This window comes from Macaca thibetana, chromosome 6 (genome assembly GCF_024542745.1).
Source record: "Macaca thibetana thibetana isolate TM-01 chromosome 6, ASM2454274v1, whole genome shotgun sequence".
NCBI classification, from domain to species: domain Eukaryota; kingdom Metazoa; phylum Chordata; class Mammalia; order Primates; family Cercopithecidae; genus Macaca; species Macaca thibetana.
Window position 1 is genome coordinate 53,178,805 of NC_065583.1, and position 22,155 is coordinate 53,200,959.

General features: G+C 36.7%; 2 protein-coding genes across 2 annotated transcripts in view; one reads left to right on the forward strand and one right to left on the reverse strand.

Annotated features, from left to right (window-relative positions):
* ISOC1 (isochorismatase domain containing 1) overlaps nucleotides 1-22,155 on the reverse strand; it is a 1,173,170-nt gene that overhangs the window by 684,587 nt on the left and 466,428 nt on the right. The gene's annotated exons all lie outside the window — the stretch shown is intronic.
* FBN2 (fibrillin 2) overlaps nucleotides 1-22,155 on the forward strand; it is a 270,516-nt gene that overhangs the window by 116,596 nt on the left and 131,765 nt on the right. Inside the window, exon 8 of the mRNA XM_050795748.1 lies at nucleotides 8,564-8,689. Coding sequence (XP_050651705.1) covers nucleotides 8,564-8,689 — 126 coding nt within the window. The remainder of the gene's footprint in view (nucleotides 1-8,563; nucleotides 8,690-22,155) is intronic.

Below are 22,155 nucleotides of genomic sequence, written 5' to 3' on the forward strand. Positions count from 1 at the left end.
AGATAAGAGAAAGAAAAAGCATACACATTAGAAAAGAGGAAGTCAAATAGTCTCTCTTTGCAGATGACATGATCTTATATTTAGAAATCCTAAAAATTGCACCAAAAACTCTTAGATCTGATAAATTCAGTAAATTTTCAGAATAAAAAAATCAACATACAAAATCAGTAGCATTTCTATACACCAATAATGAAATAGCTTAAAAAAAGAACTCAAGAAGGTAATTCTGTTTACCATAGCTGCAAAAACAATGACAAAACACCTAAGAATAAATTTAACTGAGGAGGTGAATTCTTCCATAAGGAAAACTGCAAAACACTTATGAAATAAATTGAAGAGGACACAAACGAATGGAAAGACATCCCATGCTTATAGATCAGAAGAATTAATATTATTAAAATGATCATGTTACCCAAAACAATCTTCAGATTCAGTGCAATTGCTATCAAAATATGAATGTCATTTTTCACAGAATTAGAACAAGCAATCCTAAAATTCCTATATAATCAATGGAGGCATCACACTCACCTGACTTCAAAAATATATTACAAGGCTGTAGTAACCAAAACAGCATAGTACTTCCATAAAAACAGATACTAGACCAGTGAAACAGAATAGAGAACCCAGAAATAAATCCACCTATTTTCAGTCAACTGATTTTTACCAAAGGTACCAAAAACACATTGAGGAATGGACATCCTTTTCAATAAACGGTGCTGGGAAAACTGGATATCCGAATGCAGAAGAATGGAACTAGACCCCTATCTCTCACCATATACAAAAATTAACTCAAGATGGATTAAAACCTAAACATAAGACCTGAAACGGTAAAACTACTAGAAGAAGGCATATGGGAAAAACTCCAGGACATTGTCTTGGCAAGGATTTTATGACTACGACTCAAAAGCACAGGCAACAAAAACAAAAATTGACAAATGGGACTCTGTTAAACTGAAAAGCTTCTGCACAGCAAAGAAATAATCCACAGAGTGAAGAGTCAGTCCTGTTAAATTGAATGAAATATATGCAAACTATGGGGCTGGGCTCAGTGGCTCACGCCTGTAATCCCAACACTTTGGGAGGCTGAGGCAGGCAGATCACCTGAGTTCGGGAATTTGAGACCAGCCTGATCAACATGGAGAAACCCCGTCTCTACTAAAAATACAAAATTAGCTGGATGTGGTGGCACATGCCTATAATCCCAGTTACTTGGGAGACTGAGGCAGGAGAATTGCTTGAGCTGGGAGATAGAGGTTGTGGTGAGCCGAGATCATCCCATTGCACTCCAGCCTGGGCAACAAGAGCAAAACTCCGTCTAAAAAAAAAAAAGTGCAAACTATGAACATTTTCAGAAGAAGTCATACAAATGAAAAAATGCTCAGTATTACTAATCACGAGAGACATGCAAATCAAAATTACAATGAGATACCATCTTATTCCAGTTAAAATCACTATTATTAAAAAGACAGAAAATAACAGATGCTGGTGAGGATGTGGAGAAAAGGGAGCTCTTATACCCTGTTGGTGGTAATGTAAATTGGTACAACGAATATGGAAAACAGTGTGGATATTTCTCAGAAAATTACAAATAAAACTCCCATGTGATTCAGCAATTCCACTACAGAGCATTTATTCAAAGGAAATTATTATATCAAAGGGACACCTGCACCATCATGTTTATAGCAGCACTTTTCACCAGAGCAAAGATACGGAATCAACCTAAGCATTCATCACTGGATGAATGGATTTAAAAATGTGATTATATATACACAATGAAATACTACTTGGTTATTAAAAAAGAATAAAATACTGTCAACTGCAGCAACATGGGTAGAACTGGAGGGTATTTTTGTTAAGTGACATGAGTTAGCTATGTAAAGAAAGTATTTCATGATCTCACTCAGATGTTGATAAAAATTGATCTCATGGAGTGAGAGAGTAGAATAAGAGTTGCCAAAGGCTGGGAAGGATGTTTGACCATAGTGGAGGATGAAGAGAAGTTACTTAATGGGTACAAACATACAGTTAGATAGAAGGAATAAGTTCCAATGTTTGATAACAGAGTAGAGTGACTATAGTTAACAACAAGGTATTTTATATTTCAAAGTAACTAGAAGAAAGGACTTGAAATATTTTTAACACATAAAAATGATAGTCAAGATGTGAGGGATACCGTAAATGCCCTGACTTGATCATTATGCATTCTGTGCATGTAACTAAATGTCACATGTCCCATAAAACTGTGCAAATATTATATATTAATGAAAACTTTTTTAAAAAGTTCACATGAAAATTCAGAGGCAAATCATATAACGTGGGACATATGTGAAGAATTTTTGTAACTCATTAGTTAAAAACATAAGTAACTTAATTAAAAACTGGGCAAAGGAATTGAACAGATATTTCTCCAAAGTCAATATGCAAAAGGCAAATAAGCACATGAAAATGTGCTCATCATTATTAACCATTAGGAAAATGCAAACTAAGTTATAATGTGATACCACTTCAGACCTACAAGCAAAAAGAAAGCAGATAATAATGAATGAAGGTAAGGATGTGGTGTGTATGAGGAAAACCCTCATACATTGCTAGTGGGGATGTAAATTATTACAGCTGCTTTGAAAAACAATTTGGCAGTTCCTCAGCAAGTTAAACATAGAATTACTATAGGACTCAGCAATTCCACTTCTAGGTATATATCTAAGAGAAATGAAAACATATGTCTACACAAAATGAATACCTGAATGTTCATGGCAACTTTATTTATAATAGCCAAAAATTAAAAAATGGAAATAACCCAGGTATTCATTGACTGATGAATGGATAAACTGTGGTATATCCATACAACAGAATATTATTTAGCAATTAAAAGGAATGAAGTGCTGATACATGCCCCAACATGAATGAACCTTGAAAACATAAACTAAGTGAAAGAACCCAGACACAAAGGACCACATATTTTATGATTCTATTTATATGAAATGTCCAGAATAAACAAATGTGTAGAAACAGAAATGAGATCAGTGGTTGCCTAGGGCTTCGAGAGGAATAGGAAGAATGATTGCTAATAGGCTGGAATTTCCTTCGGGGGGATGAAAATATTCTGAAATCAGATTGTAGTTATGGCTGCACAGCCTTGTGACTATACTAAAATCATTTGAGTTTTACACTTTAAATGTGTGAATTGTGTGGCATTTGAATCATATCTCAGTAAAGCTGTTTATAAATATACAATGAAATTCTGAATACAGTGGATACACACCATGCTTTTGAAATCTGAAAAGAGGAAAGCAGACATCAATTTTCCATTGCAATTTATAATATTGATATTGCCTGTTGTCTTTAGAAAAGCTGGAAATAGGTAGCAAATTACTGCACTTAACACTTCAACCATGAATTTTCCTAATGTCAAACAGTATACGAATAAGTAGAAGTTCAGTGTATGCAAAAATATGCTTCCTTTTTTTCTGTATCAAAAAGATATTTTACAGAATATTCCAAATATGTATAATTCTTGGTATCAATGGAAACAAAATGTTCTAAGAACACGTTTTTAAAACAAAATTTCTTGTTTTATTTATACTAAGTTTCTGTAACGTAATTGTTACATGGACAGCTTTTTTCTGTGACATGTACCTATAAGAATGGACATTCTCTCTAGGGAGTTCTTAGAATTCAGTGATATCTGAGATCACGTTATCACTACTTATCAAATTATTCATTATATTCTGTTTAGTGTAAGATTTACAGGAAATGTCGGTTGACAAATATGAGGTTATGTGGTTTGGCAGTCAGAAATCTGTCAGATGGTTTTGTTTAGATTGGATTTCGTTTTTTTAAAAAAAACCTGTGTTCGGAGTCTTCACATTACCAAAGACTTCCCAGTCTTTCTTTTTTTTTGCCTTTGAAGTCACACTTGACAATCCCCGTTTCCACAGTGATCTTCCTCCGCCTCCATTCTTCACATTCTTCCTCCTTCCTCCATGATCCTTCCTTCCCAGACTCCTGTTCTGCTTTTCTTCCTCTGACTTTTTCTTAGATGTTGATGAGTATCATGGTTCCCTCCTTCAATTCCGGTCTTTTCATTTGTCTTCTTTGGAAATCTCATATGTTGCCATAACTTCAAAGGCAATCTTTATACTTGGTGATAAACCACAAATGTCCATCTTTATAACTTACCTCTTTGCTAAGTTTCATACCCAAATTTTTAGCTCTGTAGATTAGAATTTTTACTGGTTTCTTTCAAATATCTCAGGATCAAAATGTCCAAAGCTCAACTTAACTGTAAAATGTGTTCTTCCATTTGTGTTCCATTCTTTGTTAATAGCACTATGTCATCATCCTTGTCAATCAAAATAGTAGCATGAGATTTCTTTCTGGTGGCAAAGTCCTTCCTGTCGATTTTTCCTTCAAATTATCTCCGAATATATGTTCCCTTCCTCATCATAAAGCCTTACTTCAAGCTCTCAACATTTATCCCTGGACTATTATATCATCTGTCCACATTAACCACAAGGACTGTCTTTCTAAAATACTGATTTGCTTATGTAATTCTTTTGTTTAAACTCCTTCATAGACACTATTCATCACCTTCAGAATAAAAGCCACAGTCCTTGGCTTGGCTCTTTAGGATTTAGTATAAGCCTAACTAGCTAAGCTTATTGTCCATCCATTTCCCAGCTATTCTGGTACACTCTGCATTCTTCAACTGTGGTGTATTTTCAGACCCAGTTGCCCATGCTGTTTGTTGTTGTTGTTGTTATTAGTTGGAAGCTAACTTCACTCCACTGGCCACACAAATTGGTTCAGGACTCCAGGCCTGTACCAATCAGAACATTTTCCTGTCCAGAGGAATCATTCAAAAATTAGCATGTGACCCAATTCAAGACATTAGGACAAAAGGGATGATTTTCTGGGGGCTTCAGGAAAAAGTTTTCTTCCTCTCAGGACAGAGCACTAGAAAAGACACTGTCTTCCACTAGATGTCCCAGTCAAAGGAATAGCCTAAACCTGCTGTATCCATTTTGCTCCCATCAGGGAAGGCAGCTCAAGTCAAAATACAGAGGAAGGCCTAGCTGAACATATCTCACAGAAACTGAGGCAGACACATTGGTTGAAACCACTTCCGGACTTCAGATATGACAGCTATTAAATTTCTGACTTATATCAGTTTAAATCAGTTTTTCTGGTATTTGCAGACCAAAGCTGCAAACTGATATACTTTCAAAAAAAGGTCAAGGAGAGATGGGTGGCAGTATATTCAGTGTACAGAACATGGATGAAATCAATTCCCATTGTTAAGACTCTGCTTTTTCCCATGAGCAGACTTGTCATCTTTAGGCACACTTGTTTATACATAGGTAACATATGCTTTATATTTTTGGAGATGCTACTTCCAAATCTGATTATGACATACATATTGAAGAAGTAATATTCAAAAGAGCTAAATGCATGTATCCTTCTGAACATAAATGTTAATGCTAAACTTAAATTGATGGATAAACACTGTGATACAGACAGGAGGCAGGGAAATCCTGGGTCAAAGACAGGGGTGGGAGTCCCTGGCAAGGGCTCCACCCTCGAGCCTGGACCTGTGACCCTAAATGAGAACATGAATTCCTGTTTTCCTGCCCGAATGTTGCCTTTTCCAAAACCACCCTGGTCTGCCACACCCCCTACCCTGTATCCATAAAAACCCCAAGCTCCACTGGCAAAGGAGCAGAGCACTATGGCAAGGTAGGAGAGAAGAAGCGTCTGAATGTTAAGAGGAGAAGAGGCAGCTGGACATCAGAGACTGCGGTTGGAGAGGAGTTCAGGTGCAGATGGCCAAACTCCAGGGGAAGATGATCTTCCCACTCTATCCCCTTTCCAGCTCCCCATCCCACTGAAAGCCACTTCCATTGCTCAATAAAATCCTCTGCATACACCATCCTTCAATTCCTTCACTTGACCTGATTCTCCCTGGATGGCAGACAAGAATTTGGGACACACTAGGCACTGAGCTTTTTAACATTTAAGCCATCTGTGAATGGCAAAGCTAAAAGAGCATTGTTTGTAACAGACACCTTCTGGGGCTCCAGAGGTCGCCAGCAACACCTAGACACTGCCTTGGGCTGGCACAGGATATGTTCTGCCAGCATCCAGAAACACTCACCCTGGCTCCTGTACCTGCTCACTTATGTGCTCCCCTCCCGCAAAGGGTTTGAGGATGGCAGCCAAGTAAACAAGCCACCCCTGTCTCAAGTCCCGCGAGGGGCTCAAGGGAACTCTCCCGCCTTAACAGGGCATCACTGTATTAAAATGCAGGGGTTTTGGTCAGTATTTTGGGATTTTGTTGTTGTTGTTGTTGTTTTAAAAAAGCACCTTATTTTTTAATTTTTAAAATATGGTAGATGTCTAGCCCAAAAATAAAAGCATTTCTATTTTTTATACAAAAATGGAGAGCCTTTTATATATAATTATTTTGAAGCTAACCTTTTAGGCTTCCTACTCAATTATAAGGAGAATTGTGAAACACAAAGGTTTTTTTTTTTTTTTTGCACAATAAAATTTTTAACACAAAAACCACAAATTTAATGTCATTCCACATGTTCTTCTGTGTCCCAGATTTTTTTCTCCAAAAAAAGAAAATGCCAAACATCTTCTAATTTTCTATTCTTTTTATTGTCAGGAAGAGTTTTAAGACTAGGGTTTAGGGAAGTTCTTTATTATGAAAGGAAATGCCTAGAATAAAAGCCAATGTTTAAATGAAGAAGTTGAGTCTCTTAATGTTTAATATTTTGCATAAATCCTGGGCTCCATAAACACCTCGATAATTCATATAATTTTAGATGTTAAGAGAGTGAGAAGGCAAGTTTTAGTTCTTCACTTTTTTAATGCTTGCTTTACCTTGTATCCATCTTTTCTTTCTTTTTTTTTTCTCTTATCCAGAGGTGATGATAAGTTTATGTTGTAATTAAAGTACAGCTGTTTAGTTTCATCTCTCTTCTGAATCCATGCTCAGTTGTATTAAGATGCACTGCACTAAGATAGCAACACAGGATGCAACAGGTCCTAATTTTGCACACATGGTTTTATTTTGTTGGATTAAGTCTGATGGCAGTTCTTTGACCGCATTTTATATTTACTCTCATGTAGTCAATTCATGTTAGAATTCTGATCTCTCTTGGGAAATTGGTAGATTTTTGATTTGTACCTCTGTGCTTTCAGTGGCTAAGTGTTAAGCCTCAAATGAAGATACTATTTCAGAGAATGTCTGAATCTGGTAACTTTTTTTTATAAGAACATACCAAGAAAACACACATGTTTTTTATTTCATGATAAAGTTATTTATCATGATAGAAGCTTCTATCATGATGGAGTTATTTCATGATAAAGCTTGTAGGCAAGAGTGACTTGTCAGAATAAATGGAAAAAAATAATGAATAGACCAATAAAAGAATGTAAGAAAGGCATTGGCAACCTTTTTCTTTTTAAGTGTGGGGTTAAAAATATTTTGTGTGTTTATAATAATAATATAATTATTTTTCCTTTTTTATTGGACATTTTAAAAGAACAAATGCAACTGAAAAAAGAGAAACTAAAGTCAGCTTACTTTGACTTTTCAGTAATTATCTATATGTATGGCTTTTATTGTTGTTTGTTCTAGTTACTGGCTTTTGCTACCTCTGTTCCTTAAAAAAGACAGCCACCTCCCAGGATTTTGGCTGAATTTTTCTCACAATGACTCATTTCCTTTTTAAATGTATTAGCAATTAGCTCCCAGTTATCCCTAATTGCAGCTTTGTTAGACTTTCCACCTCTCTCTGCTTACTGAACTAGAAGAGAAGTACATTAAAAGTTTATATAAATGACTGGGTTTTCTGCTTTAGGGATAATTTTAAAGAAAGCAGAGTTTTCATTAATGGGAAAGGAAATAGACTATTTCCAGCATTGAGTATGCTGAATGGATAAATGTAGGGAGGTACAATAGGAAAACTGGACACTTCCCAAAGCCTCCCAAGTTTTTGCCCTTTACCATGTTTCTGTATTATTTTAGATTAAAGTTATTCCCAGAATGTCAAATACACCCATATTCAAATGTAAGTACAAAAACATATCCTGAAGCCAAGTTTTAAAAAAAAATATTTGCCACTCTTCATTGCTTCAAATAGTGTGAAAATTAGTTATACATTTTCAAATACAGTTATTCTATATTTTAAAATGTAATCCATTTATGTGTGTTTTTAAGCCTCTAGTAGGATAATTCCCTAGTTGATGTAGAATGGAAGCTAAAACATTGACATCTTTACTTATTTCCAATTTAAATTGCATTTTTAAAAAAGGATATAGAGTTCTGCTTTAGTTGGCCTTGTTTTAACTGCCATGGGAGTTTACTTTCATCTCAGTTCCCATAGATATGTGTGAGAAATTCTTTGGGGCCTAAAACAAGAGTATCTTCAGGGTTATATGATCTGACCTAATCAACCATGAATGCTCTCAGACTCTTAAAAAAAAAAGTCTCTTTTAAAAGCTGTTTAATGAAGGCCTTTCTCAATCATCTTCTCCTTCTTCCCTTGATTAGACATTGATGAGTGCAGCATCATTCCTGGGATATGTGAAACTGGCGAATGTTCCAACACCGTGGGAAGCTATTTTTGTGTTTGTCCACGTGGATATGTAACCTCAACAGATGGCTCTCGGTGCATCGGTAAGCCTCGCATTTTGAAGGCTCAATACACTGGGTCTTTATAATGACAAAACAGCCCAAACAGGCATTAAGATGGCAATGATTACAAAATATTGAGGAAATGGCTGAATGAGTTGTTTAATGTAAACCGTACCAGCATTGGGGGACTGATAGACCAAGTACTCTTTGCAAAGACTTCAGTTTCAGAAGCCGAGTTTGTTTTATGTTGTCCAAGTCATTTTGGGAATAAAAAAAGACACAAAGGCATGAGAAAAATTTTTTAAAATCTGCATTGGGAGACAGAATGCAGTAATTAAAGGTTCTTTTGTTGCTATGAATCATGAATGTAGTCAACATCTTATTTACTTAGAACTTGTTTATTCTATTGAAAATAGTTACTATGCAAAAAAGACACCTTTAATTTTGTGTTTAAATATATTCAAATTAAAACCATTGTATACTCTCCCTTGTTTATTTAGAAAGATGAAATAGTGCTTCACAGTCATGGCGAAGGTAATCTGTTATTGAGCAAGGCTTAGACATTTGTCTTATTGTAAGCATAGAGATTATGAAGTGTGTTTTGATACATAATCACAGCACAGTGAACTACCCTCACATTTCTCTTCCTGAGCATTTAACCTAGTCTGTTACAATTTTAAGCTGACAATAGGTAGAAAGAGAGGAAAAAAGATGCACTGTTACCTTTACTGGCACTAAAGATTCATGTAGTGCAGGAATTAGGGCAATTAATCCGATACTTAAAGAATGGTTTTGTTTGGTCCACTAGAGGGTGGCAGTTTGGGCAGTGTCTCTCTCTCTCCCAAAACCAGGCAATTAGTATGTCAGCAAGCTAACTGCCAGAATCTCTGTAGGTCTTGATGATTCCCTAATGATTCTTATGCGCCCAAGAGAAATGGGTTGATGAGATGGAAATACAGAGTCAAGGATGTAAGCTAGAAGTCCTAGGCCACCAATAAAAGGACTGTGGCCTGAATTCATTTGATTAAATGTACTGATATATCAGGTCATCCAACAGTGAACATAAGAGATACAAATCCTGCCTTCAGAATGCCATATTGTCATCATAAATAACAGTAGAAGCCTAGTAATAGAAGAAACAGTGGTAGTAGTAAAAATAACAGCTATCATTTAAGATACTACACACACCATGTGTAAGGCACTGGGCTTCTCCACTACCTCATTATCTCATAGCTGTGAAGAGTCAGGCAAGCTACCATCTTCTCTACGCTTCAGTTTCTTCTAATAAGTGTCCAGTAAAATATTCTTCATTGTTATTCTTATTAAGAGGAGCAGGAGGATATGCCTGCTCTGGACCTATATAATATGTCATATGGTCCTTATCATAGCCCTGTGAGATAAGTATAGTTACTCCAAATTTACAGATAAAAGAAATATGGTTTAGAGAGGTTAAGTGACTTACCCAGTGTTTTTCAGCCAATGAATGGCACCAGGATTCAAATCCTGACCTGTCTGACTCCAACCTCTGTGCTAGTGTGACACTAAACTGCCACTTACCCACTTTAAGGCTGTGGAGATGCTGTGGCTAGATGTCAGGGCCTCCAGCATGAGTGGTTTCTTCACTGTCATGCTAACAGCCTGCTTTGAGAAGTAACATGTCTATTGGAAGCCTCATGTCATGTCTTTGAATGAGAATTATTTGTATTTTACAGATGAATCAGAGTTCCTATCTTGCATTAGGTAAATCATTTTTTGTGAAATATTAAGTCTGTACAATTGAGCAAATAAACTATTTTAGGGTCACTGTTGCCAGCTGGCTCACTGCATAGTAAGTTTGATTCATTTAATACCCTAGTTCCCCCTTATCCACGGTTTGACTTTCCATGGTTTTGTTTTCTACAATTCCCACTGTTATTCAAAAATATTAGATGGAACATTCCAGAAATAAACAATTCATAAATTTTAAATTGTGCACTGTTCTGATTAGCACGGTGGACTTTCACATCAGCCCATCCAGAATGTGACTCCTCCTTTGTCCAGCATGTCCATGCTGTATAGGCTCCACACCCACTAGTCACTTAGTAGCCATCTCAGATTTCACACCGGCTAACAGTATCGCAGTGCTTGTGTGCAGGTGACCTTATTATACTTCATCATGGCCCCTGAACTCAAGAGTATTGATGCTAGCAATTCGGATATATATAAAATGAGAAGCCATAAAGTACTTCTTTTAAGTGAAAAGGTGGAAGTTCTCTACTGAGCAAGGAAAGAAATCGTATGCTGAGGTTGCTAAGATCCATGGTAAGAACAAATCTACCCATGAAATTGCGAAGGAAGAGAAAGAATTTCATGTTAGTTTTGCTGTTGTACCTCACACTGCAAAAGTTACAGCCACAATGTGTGATAAGTGTAGTTAAGAAGGAAAAGGAATTAAATTTGTGGGTGGAAGATATGAACAGAAGCGTGTTCAAATTGAAAGCAGTTGGATTCAGCACCACTCAAGGTTTCAGGCATCCACTGGAGATCTTAAAACGTACCCCCCGCAGATAAGGGAGGACTACTGTATAATTTGGCTGTCAGCTTTCTATTAAGGTTGAAAATTACTGCCACTACCTACACTTGACTTGATTTTCTTGAACTCTATAGGAAAATAATATATTTATGCACACATGCATATGCGAACACAAAATTATCAGCTTGGAATAGGTATAGATTCAACTCTGTAGGAGAAACGTCACCGTGGGAGTCGTCATTGAACACTGTTGTCTGGGTGCTGTAGAACCTGGCTTCAGGAAACTTGTCTCCTAGAATATCACTAGAAGAAATATGACTGGAGAAGGAAGTGAGGTTATTATTGTGAAGTTCGGGAAATACCAAATACGGCACATCTATTTTATTTCGTAGTCAATGTGGAGTAATTGAAGGCCTTTGAGAACAAATTGGAATGCGGGGTTGGGGGCTTGAGAATGGAGAGAAATGAAACTAGTTATGAGGCAGAATTTGCCAAAACAAGTTTCAATGTTTTACTTCCCATTTCTAAATTGCTTCTTTTTATTTATTCACTTACATTTCAAAATCTTTCTCTAGTCAAACAAAACTTGCATTCATATTTTTGTTTTGCATTGGAAAAGAAGCATGAATCCTCATTTTATTCAGATAAGACCAGTGTACCTAATGATTTACTAAGGTCGTTTTTCTTCAATGCAAGTTTTGATTTACCATGAAATTAAGATAAACTCTTTTTATCTCTTGCCTCCTTATGTTATAAAGTCCTAAGTCTCTACCCAGACATCCAGAGCCCTTTACAACCTGACCTAACTTGTATTCCGGACTCATCTCTAACCACTTGCCTCCTCATACGCATATTTCCCTCATTGCTGTACACGACCACACTGCCATACCTTTGCTGACAGTACCCCCTCTGCCTGAAGCATCTTGATTTTCCCCTTCTATGCTCATTAAAATCATCCTTTCAGCTCATCCTTTAAGTCCCAAATTAGGTATCACTTTTCTTTCTTTTTTTTTTTTTTTTTTTGAGATGGAGTCTAGCTATGTCATCCAGTGGCACCATCTCAGCTCACTGCAACCTCTGCCTCCTGGGTTCAAGTGATTGTCCCACCTGAGCCTCCTGAGTAACTGGTTTTACAGGCATCCACCACTACGCCGGCTAATTTTTGTGTTTTTAGTAGAGACAGGGTTTTCCCATGTGAGCCAGGCTGGTCTCGAACTCCTAACCTCAGGTAATCCACCTGCCTCAGCCTCCCAGAGTGCTGGAATTAAAGGCATGAGCCATGACCTCTGGCCAGTATCGCTTTTCCTTTTAGCCATTTCACCTAACCTGCATTTTCTTCTTGGGCAAAATTAATCAGCCCCACCCATAATATGTTTCCATTTGCTTCATTTTAGGGTTTACTGCATTGTCACAGGTACTTGTGCGTTATTCACTGGCTAGACTGTGGGCTATGTTAGGCCCTGTCTTATGAAGCTTCATGGACCCTGGGCTTTATGTAATAAGCATCTTGCATAAAAGTTTGTGCTCTGTAAATATTTTGTGAACAAACAGAAAAAAACAATGAATGAATGAGATGATATTGATGTAAGAACTTCGTTGATTATGGCGGCCTTGCAGCCTTTGGCATCTCTTTGGACATGATGTTGTGCCACTGAATTACGGTCCCGGATGCTCATAAGGCATGAGCTAACTTGGGGTTCGGAAAGCTAAGTCTTGCGCTAACCAGAAGTCCCATTCATTTCACTATCAACATCCTGAACACTAGGAACAAAGGGGATTCTCTAGGGAAGGGAGAATGGCTCTCCAGAATTACAAAACCAGGTTATAATTAAGTAAGCAGCTTAGAAATGTTTTGAATAACTGTACTATATTTGGAATATGTATGTGTTTTCCATACATGAGAAAAAATTAATCTAACATTTTAATGTGAATGAGATCTTTGATTTTTAAAATTCTGAGTCTGTATTTTCTCAGATTGAATTTATTTGGTTGAATTATATATGGTGGAGATATTCCCACGCTATTTATTTTCTAACCACATGTATGCTAATGATAAAGAGTTGGATGACTTAGAGCTTTTTTTATACTAAATTGTGTGTAATCTGCAGCTTTATTCTGAGAGCTCACATGTGCTGAAAGTAACATTTGCTGAATGTTGCCTTAATTCCTTATTCTAGTTAACATGGACATTCTGAGTGTATACCACATGATAAAGCATCAATAAACTTGATCCTGTTTCTTTTGTGTGCCAGAAAACAGTTTCACTTGGCAGGAGAGTTTAACTGGGCAATTTAATTATAAGACATGATAATTTTCCGCTTTCATTGTATACTAAATATAAAAGTCAAATTTCTGATTTGTTTATCTATCTAGTGTGTTTCATCATCTTTTTAAGTATCCAGGAAAGAACTTTTTTTTTAGCATAGAGCACTAACATATGCCAGTTCCAAAAAAAAAAAAAGGAGTTAAAACGTACCTAATAATATTTCTCTAAAAAGCATTTTAAATAGCACTACTTAATGAGCCTTAAGTAATTTTGGAAGTAACTGTCATGGTCATGTCCAAGGAATGACTAATACCTAATTTCCACATTGTTATATAGGCACAGAAGAATGGCTGGCAGCCAGCAATAAATAACGCATTGGCAAAGAGCAGTGAGCAACTTCTGTGTGCAGGATGTGTCTGCTGCTATTGTGTGCACAGAGTGAGAAAGGACCTTAAGCACAGGACCCAAAAGTGCCAGTTAAGTTCAGAAAATGGGTTTAAGCATTTAGAAATTCTTCCAGTAATATGATGGTGCCGCAGCATGCTAAGGCATTTCCTCAAGCCTTCCAAAAGTGTTAGTGCACAATACTGCTGTGGAGTATTCTTGAAAAAACAAAACCTGGCCAGGCACGGTGGCTCATGTCTGTAATCTCAGCACTTTGGGAGGCCGAGGCTGGTGGATCATGAGGTCAGGAGATCGAGACCATCCTGGCTAACACGGTGAAACCCCATCTCTACTAAAAATACAAAGAAATCAGCCGCACGTGGTGGCGGGCGCCTATGGTCCCAGCTAGGCGGGAGGCTGAGGTGGGAGAATGGCGTGAACCCGGGAGGCGGAGCTTGCAGTGAGTGGAGGTGGCACCACTGCACTCCAGCCTGGGCGACAGAGTGAGACTCCGTCTCCAAAAAAAAAAAAAAAAAAAAAAAAACCTGAAAACATAATGTGAAAAAATATAATACTAATATAAGAGGAAGTTTGAGGCAGAAGTGATGACCAGTGTATGTTTTGTTTTGTTTTGTTTTCATTTTTCAAGAAAAGAGCAAGGTACACAATTATTTATGTATTACACAGCACTTTATGTAATGCTGGGTGTTGATTCCACATGCATGTGTGCATTTGAAACAAAACACCTGGAGAACCCAAAATTCCTAAAATTATTTAACTAAAGGGGGAACCAGAAATGAAAGAGTATAGTAAATAGTGCTTTAGTTTTAGCTTCAGAATTATATAAAAGCTATTGGTGGGAACGAGGATATTAGTTTTAATTAAGAAAGGAATAAGTGTCTTAGAAGGAGAAGTTTTCCTTACAGTTAGGAAGAAGCATGTCATTCACTATTTTAAAGGAAGAAATAAACCTGGGATACACAGTGGTTCCTTTTCATTGCTCCGAGTTCTGTAGTTACTCTTGAACAATGTAAACATGAAAGTATTTTCGGAATAGTAAGAATCCACAGAATCAGTCAAGGGGAACCCAGGCGGGAACCAGACCATCAAAGGGCCGAGTGCAGGCATCCAGTCTCAGGAGACAAAGCATGAGACAGTGGCTGCTATTTACCGAACACCTACTGTCTATCACTATTTTTCTGACCTGGGCTTACCTCATTGGTGTTTTCTGGCTGAACCCTTCATTTTTTAATGAGCAAACCTCATTCCACAGGAGACATTTATTTCAAGGTACAATCCCCAATTTTTGCCAAGTTTTCATCACATTGTATAATTAACCATTACTTCTCTTAAATCAAGTTTACACTAAATGTCAAGCCATGAAACAAACTCTGATAAGTGTACCTTTATTACATTTCAAGATAGATTTATATTTTAATCAGAGGTGATGAATTACTTCCTTTTTCTCAGTGTGACTGTAAATATGACTGCTTATAAGCCTTGTTCAGGAAATGTAGTAAGGACGATAGAAAATGATTAGAGGAATAGACTTGTTTTCATTACTTAGGACACGTCAGTTCTACAGTTAAACATATAGCAAGCATTAGATGTTAAACATATAGCAAGTTAAACATATAGCAAGCATTAGAAGAATTTTGTTTTTACAGCTTTTCATCTGCCTTTGCCCCTAATGATTCCCTGTTTCGAGGGATAGTGTACCTGGACAACTCTTATTTCTGTCAGGTGACTTTTTTATTTCTAATATTCTTCCACATGATACAGTTTTTAATACAGTGCTTTCTAAGGGCCATGAAATCTCATACAAAGGAAATAGGGGTAATTCCTAGGCTCTGATTTGCTTTGTAATATGCCTTTTTGGAGACCTTAACTATGAGACGCTACACCAGTGTGTGTCTCATCCTGGTAGGTTTTGGCTGAAGGAATGAGAAGTAGGTTGCTTGCCTCCTTGTTGTTACTAGAAAAGGCTAATTGTGGAATTTATGAAAAAAAGTTACAATTTACTTTGCAATCCTCTGTTGCTGCCTCTCCATTCTCTCACCTATGGCTTAGTTTCCTTCAGTATATATATTATAGGACTGACCAGAGGTTTCCAAACTGTGTAGAACAATGGTTATTATTATTATTATTATTATTATTATTATTATTATTTGAGATGGATACTTGCTCTGTCGCCAGGCTGGAGTGCAGTGGTGTGATCTCAGCTCACTGCAACCTCCACCTCCTGGGTTCAAGTGATTACCCTGCCTCAGCCTCCCATGTAGCTGGGACTACAGCAACGTGCCACCACGGTGGGCTGATTTTTTGTATTTCAATAGTGACAGAGTTTCACCATGTTAGCCAGGATGGTCTCTATCTCCTGACCTCGTTATCCGCCTGCCTCGGTCTCCCAAAGTGCTGGGATTACAGGTGTGAGCCACTGTGCCCAGCCAGTTATGAATTTTTTTTATTTAAAGACCTCTCTTTAACATAAAAAATGTACTTCAGATCCCCACATTATGATAATTTAATATTTGTGAGAGCATACATAATGAAAATGTTCTTCGGTATTTAGTAATAATTGTAAATGAATTTGGATTTTATTAGCCACAGTGGCATATTCGTAAATGTGAATCATGGTGGTGCCAATAAACTGCAAAGTATTACTCACGTTGCAGTGTTCAATGTAAATATGCATTTGTGAACCCCTCTCAAGATCATTGCATACTCACAAAGTCTTGGGACTGGTATAGAATGGATTCCTGATAAGTACTTGCAACATTGTGCTTGACATTTGTATTAGTCTGTTATCTTGCTGCTGAGAAAGCCATACCAGAGACTGGGAAGAAAAAGAGGTTTAATTGGACTTACAGTTCCACATGGCTGGGAAGGCCTCAGAATCAGGGCAGGAGGCAAAAGGCACTTCTTACATGGCAGCGGCAAGAGAAAATGAGGAAGAAGCAAAAGCAGAAACCCCTGATAAACCCACCAGATCTTGTGAGACTGAGTCACTATCATGAGAATAGCATGAGAAAGACCAGCCCCCATTATTCAGTTACCTCCCTCTGGGTCCCTCCCACAACATGTGGGAATTCTGGGAGATACAATTCAAGTTGAGATTTGGGTGGGGACACAACCAAACCGTATCAACATTTTTATACATATTACCTTATTTTCAATGTGATACTGTATTTGGTCCATGAGTTGTTTAGAACTATAGGATGTTTTCTTGTTTATTTTGTTATTGATTTCCAACTTCATTTCATACATTGTGGTCCAAGAATATTAACAGTTGATACCAATTCTTGGAAATATTCTGGTACAGTATTTGCTTCATGGTTTAGCAAATGATTTATTTTTATAAATCCTCCCTATGGACTCGAAAAAGATGGGTATTCTCCAACTGATGGATGCTAGATTGTAGATATATCCATTAGATCAAACTTAATTGTACTATTCAATTTTTCTTTGTACCTACAGAATTTTGTCTACTATATCTATTACCGAAAAAGTCATGTAAATTTTCCACTATGGAGGTAGATTTCTCAGTTTCTCCATGTAGTCTTGTAAATTTTTATTTTACATAGCTTGATGCTATGCTATAGGTGATAAATGTTTAAAAGTATCTGTCATATTTTCCTTGTGAATTGAACCATTTTAAAATTATGTATTGACTCTAATTTTTTCTTTATTCTTGGTCTATTTCTAACTATTTTCTTTGGGTTTATTTTGTATCACATTTTGTGAGTGGTATCAAAAGCGGTAAGTATATACCTACTATGTATTTTTCCTCTCAATCTTTCCTCTTCCTTATGTTTTTAATGCATTTCTTTTAAACAGTCTGTATCTATTTGTTGTTTTATTTTTACAGTCTGTAAATCTTTGTCTTTTCAACTGAGATTTAAATCCATGTGTATTTATTATAGTACTGATATATTTGTTTTTATTTTTACCATAGTCATTGTGCTTCCTATTTATCTTGCTTTTTTTGTATATTTTCTCCTTTCTTGGTTTCTTTTAGATTTATTCAGGATCCCCCGACCTGCTGCCGTGAACTCGATTCTCTTTCTCCTATTTGTTAAGAAGTTATATACTTTATTTCTGTGGCTTCAGTGGCTATCCTAGCTGTTTTAAGATGCATATTTAAAGTCTAAAATTAACCTATATGTTTACCTATATATAAATAATAAAAGAATATTTAAGTGATTAAACTTTGATCTTCCCCTCACAACTTTTAAAAATCTAGTATATTGCCATTCCCTATATGTGACAACTTAATCATTATTGTTTAATATGTTAGTACTTACTTATATTTACCCATACAAAATATTAAAAATTTTAATATTTTTTGCTCATCATTTCTTCCTATATCTCAAACCTTCCGTTGGGATCTTTTTTCTTTTGCCTGAAGTACCTCTTTCAACATTTTCTTTATCAAAAAACTCTTGGTAGAAAACTCTGGTTTTGTTTTCTTGAAAATGACCGTAATTTGCCCCCTGAAAACATGATTTATCACAGTACAGAATTTTCAGTTGACAGTTATTTTATCAGAGTATACTAAGATATTATTTCATTGTGTTCTGGCATCCATTGGTGCTGTTAAGAAGTCAGCCATTTCTTAGCAGGTGATCTGTCTTGTTTTTCCACCTATTTTTAAGATCTTTACTTTTTTAGTTCTGCCGTTTCACAGTGGTATGTCTAATTGTGGATCTCTATTTATCCTACTTTGAATGTATTGGACTTCTTAAATCTGAGGTTTTACAACATTGCTAGAAAGTTCTAAGTATCCATTAAATACTGCTTCTTTCCCATTCTGCTTATTACTCTTCCTAGTACTCTTATTAGATGTTGTATTAGTCTGTTTTCATGCTGCTGATAAAGACATACCTGAGACTGGGCAATTTACAGAAGAAAGAGGTTTATTGGACTTACAGTCCCACTTGGCTGGGGAGGCCTCACAATCATGATGCAGGGTGAAAGGCATGACTCACGTGGTGGCGGACAAGAGAAGAGCTTGTGCAGGGAAACTCCCGTTTTTAAAACCATCAGATCTCTTGAGACTTATTCACTATCACAAGAACAGCACAGGAAAGACCTGCCCCCATCATTCAATTACCGCCCACCAGGTCCCTCTCACAACATGTGGGAATTCAAGATGAGATTTGGGTGGGGATACAGACAAAGCATATGAGATGTACACAGGTGTACATCTAATTAGCTTTTCATTCTCACCTTCATATTTCTTGACCTCTTTTTAATATTTCAAATTCTTTGTCTCTATATGCTAATTGAAAATAATATATTCGTTTGTATCTGCCAACTTAGTAATTCTCTCTTTATCCATGTGCAATACACTTGTGTAATATATTCATCAGATACTTCATTTCATTTATAGAAGTTTGAGCTCTTCTAAGTCTGTTCCTATTCATTGTTTATGGACCTTTTCCTCTTGTTCATATCTTTGGACTTGAATTGCTTTAAACCTATTAAATATAATTGTTATTAATTAATATTTAATTATTAATAATTTAAAATAATAATTGACAGAATTGGTCTGACCATTTCAATATCAAAACTATGCTGGTTACTTAACTAGTTTTTGTTTCTTAGTGTGTTATAGTGTATTTTCCTGTTAGCAGCTCTTTTTTTCTTGGAACTTTATGAGAATTTTTTGAGACTTTTCATTAATATTAAGTCCTCTAATTGTGTTGGCTTTTGTGAGTTGCTTGGAGTATCTCTACCTGAGAACCTCTTTACGTTATATTCTTCCTTTGAAGTTCTTCAGACCAAAAAACCTACTATGAATTGAGCCATCAAAGCTATTGATGTGAGGAAGACCTTGTGGTTACTGATTCTTAGGAGAGATCTTTCTTTTTCCTCCACACAGCATCAAAGTAGAGACAAGCAAGTTTCTTAGTTGCCTCCATTACCTTATCCATATACTATATCCTGAAACTAAGGATATGGCTCTTTGGAACCCTACCTTACGAGGGAGTTTTCTGTTATGTATTGGGGAGAGTGGAATCTGGGCTTTTTATATCTTATGCCCTGGGCCCTGTGAAACTATCAGAGTTGAAAATCACCGTCTCCAGAGTTTAAAAGTAGCCTAAAGGTGCAATTAGTTGTTCAGATACCTCCTAAGATTCTCATTTCACCTCATTTGGGGACTCTGTTTTATCCTTCATTCCATGCGAGCTGGATGATGTATTTTTCAGTATTTTTTCACATTTTATCCAGGATATTTTAATTGAGAGGAACATTCAGAGTAGCTAATTCACCACGAAAGCCGCAAGAAACACAGCATATGTTGTTTTATTTCATTCTCCCACCAACCATGTTCTGTACAGAAGAAGAGTTAAATATGGTTGAAAATCAAACAATTAATAATATTTGAATGTAAAACTAGGACTCTTGACTCAAGGCTAGGGTTTTGTTTTGTTTTGTTTTCAAATTCTATATTACAACCTCCTTCTTGTAGAAGCCTTGAAGAGATAAATATATTCATCCTAACTTGTAGGACTGATTGTGTTTTATAATGTTAGTGGTTGTTGTTAAGAGTTTGGAACTTTCTTATCTTAATTTACATCCTGGTCTTGAGGGGGTAGTGTATGATACTTTGGGTTCATAAAATGAATATTCCAAAAACTGTTTCCTTTGATTATTCTTAGGAATAGAAACTTAGCTGTGAAATTATTCCTAATGACAGCCTGTCCAAATCCAACTCAAGTTTTTGAAATTTCTGCAGTGCCTTTAAGTATGTGTGCATACATCACATTTAATGCTCGGTTTTGGGTCATACTGGGACTTTGGGGGAGAAATAGAAGGAACTGTTCCATTCTTATACAGAGTATATTAAAGGTAATTCAATTATTTTATGATAGTTTAAAAGCGACCTGAGGCATGCTATATATGGGCCACTAGAGGACATAATGTGCTTACTTTAAACTCTGTATCCAGTGCTAAAAATTTTAACTTTACCTGTTAATGGAATTATAAGCAATTAACAGTTTCATCTTCATTATTGATATGCAGATCCTGATTGCTGTGGTACATCTTTCTTCTTGTGACCATAGACAAAACAACTTTGAAAGCATCTTGATAGGGTTGAATAATATGTTGTTAATTAAGCTCACATGTTTTTCCATTGGTTACTGTAAAGGCAGTTTCAGTTAAAACCTGTAGAGTTTACAGATGATATTGATAATTTATCCCTATGCAACTTTGCATTTTATGCAGTCTTTTGCAATCATCAAACCTGTCTTCTAGGCTTTATCTGATCATTTTGATCCATTGTGTATCCTGCTGTCAGAGTGACATTATTATAGTCGTATTTGATCATGTCACTTCCTTACATCAAATCCTACTGGATAATGCACAGACTCTTTACCATAGTAGCCCTGCCAAACTGTGCGTACCTCTGAATGGTCACCTTATTTTGCCTCTCAATACCTAGTTTGGCACAATCAGTTTTCCCTAGTTCTTGAAACTGTCTCATCCAGCTCTGGCTTAGAATGACATATATACACTGACAATTCACAGATATGTATGTTCAGCGTGACTATGCTTCTTCATTCCAGGCTCATTTATTTAACATTCCAAATGTAACATGTTTTAAAGAGGAGCCTTGTCTTGTGTTCTCTAATCCTGTTTCTTCCCTCGCCATCCCCATTTCAGCTGTATAAGTCAAAAACTTAGGAAATGACTAAGACTCTCTTTCTTCTGTACCCCACACCCAAGCAAGTTCCTATTGGCTGTACCTTCAAAACATGTCTGCCCTCTGCTCAGCCTCATCATCTCCACTGCTGCCACCCTCATCAAAGCCACCATCGTCTCTCACCTGAATGTCTTTAGTGTCCTCCTTGCTGTTCTCTGTGCTCTCACTACAGTCAGTTCTCATAGCAGCCAAAGAGATCTTCTTGAAAATGTAAACCATTGTCTTCTCTCATTGTAACCATCCAGGAAATCTCCAAACCCTCCACTCAAAATCCAAATGAAATCCCAAGGTCCTTTCCTAATGGCCTATAGGACCATCCGTGCTAGCCTCTGCTGTCTCTCTGAGCTCATGCTCTTGCACTTTCCTTTCCGCATGCTGTTCCCTAGTCTTAGTGGCCCATCGTTCTTCACACACATGAAGCACATTCTCTTCTTCCTCAGAAGCTGCTCTTTCCTCAGATACTTCTATGGCTCATGCCCTCATTTTAGTCAGCTGCCTTCTCAAATGTCACTGTTTCATGTTGCTTCTGATCAACTTGTATAAAATCATCAGTCAGATATTGCTGCATTACAGACAACCACAATATCACAGTGACATAAGACAGTGCGCATCTCCAGGCTGAGGATTGGGACTGG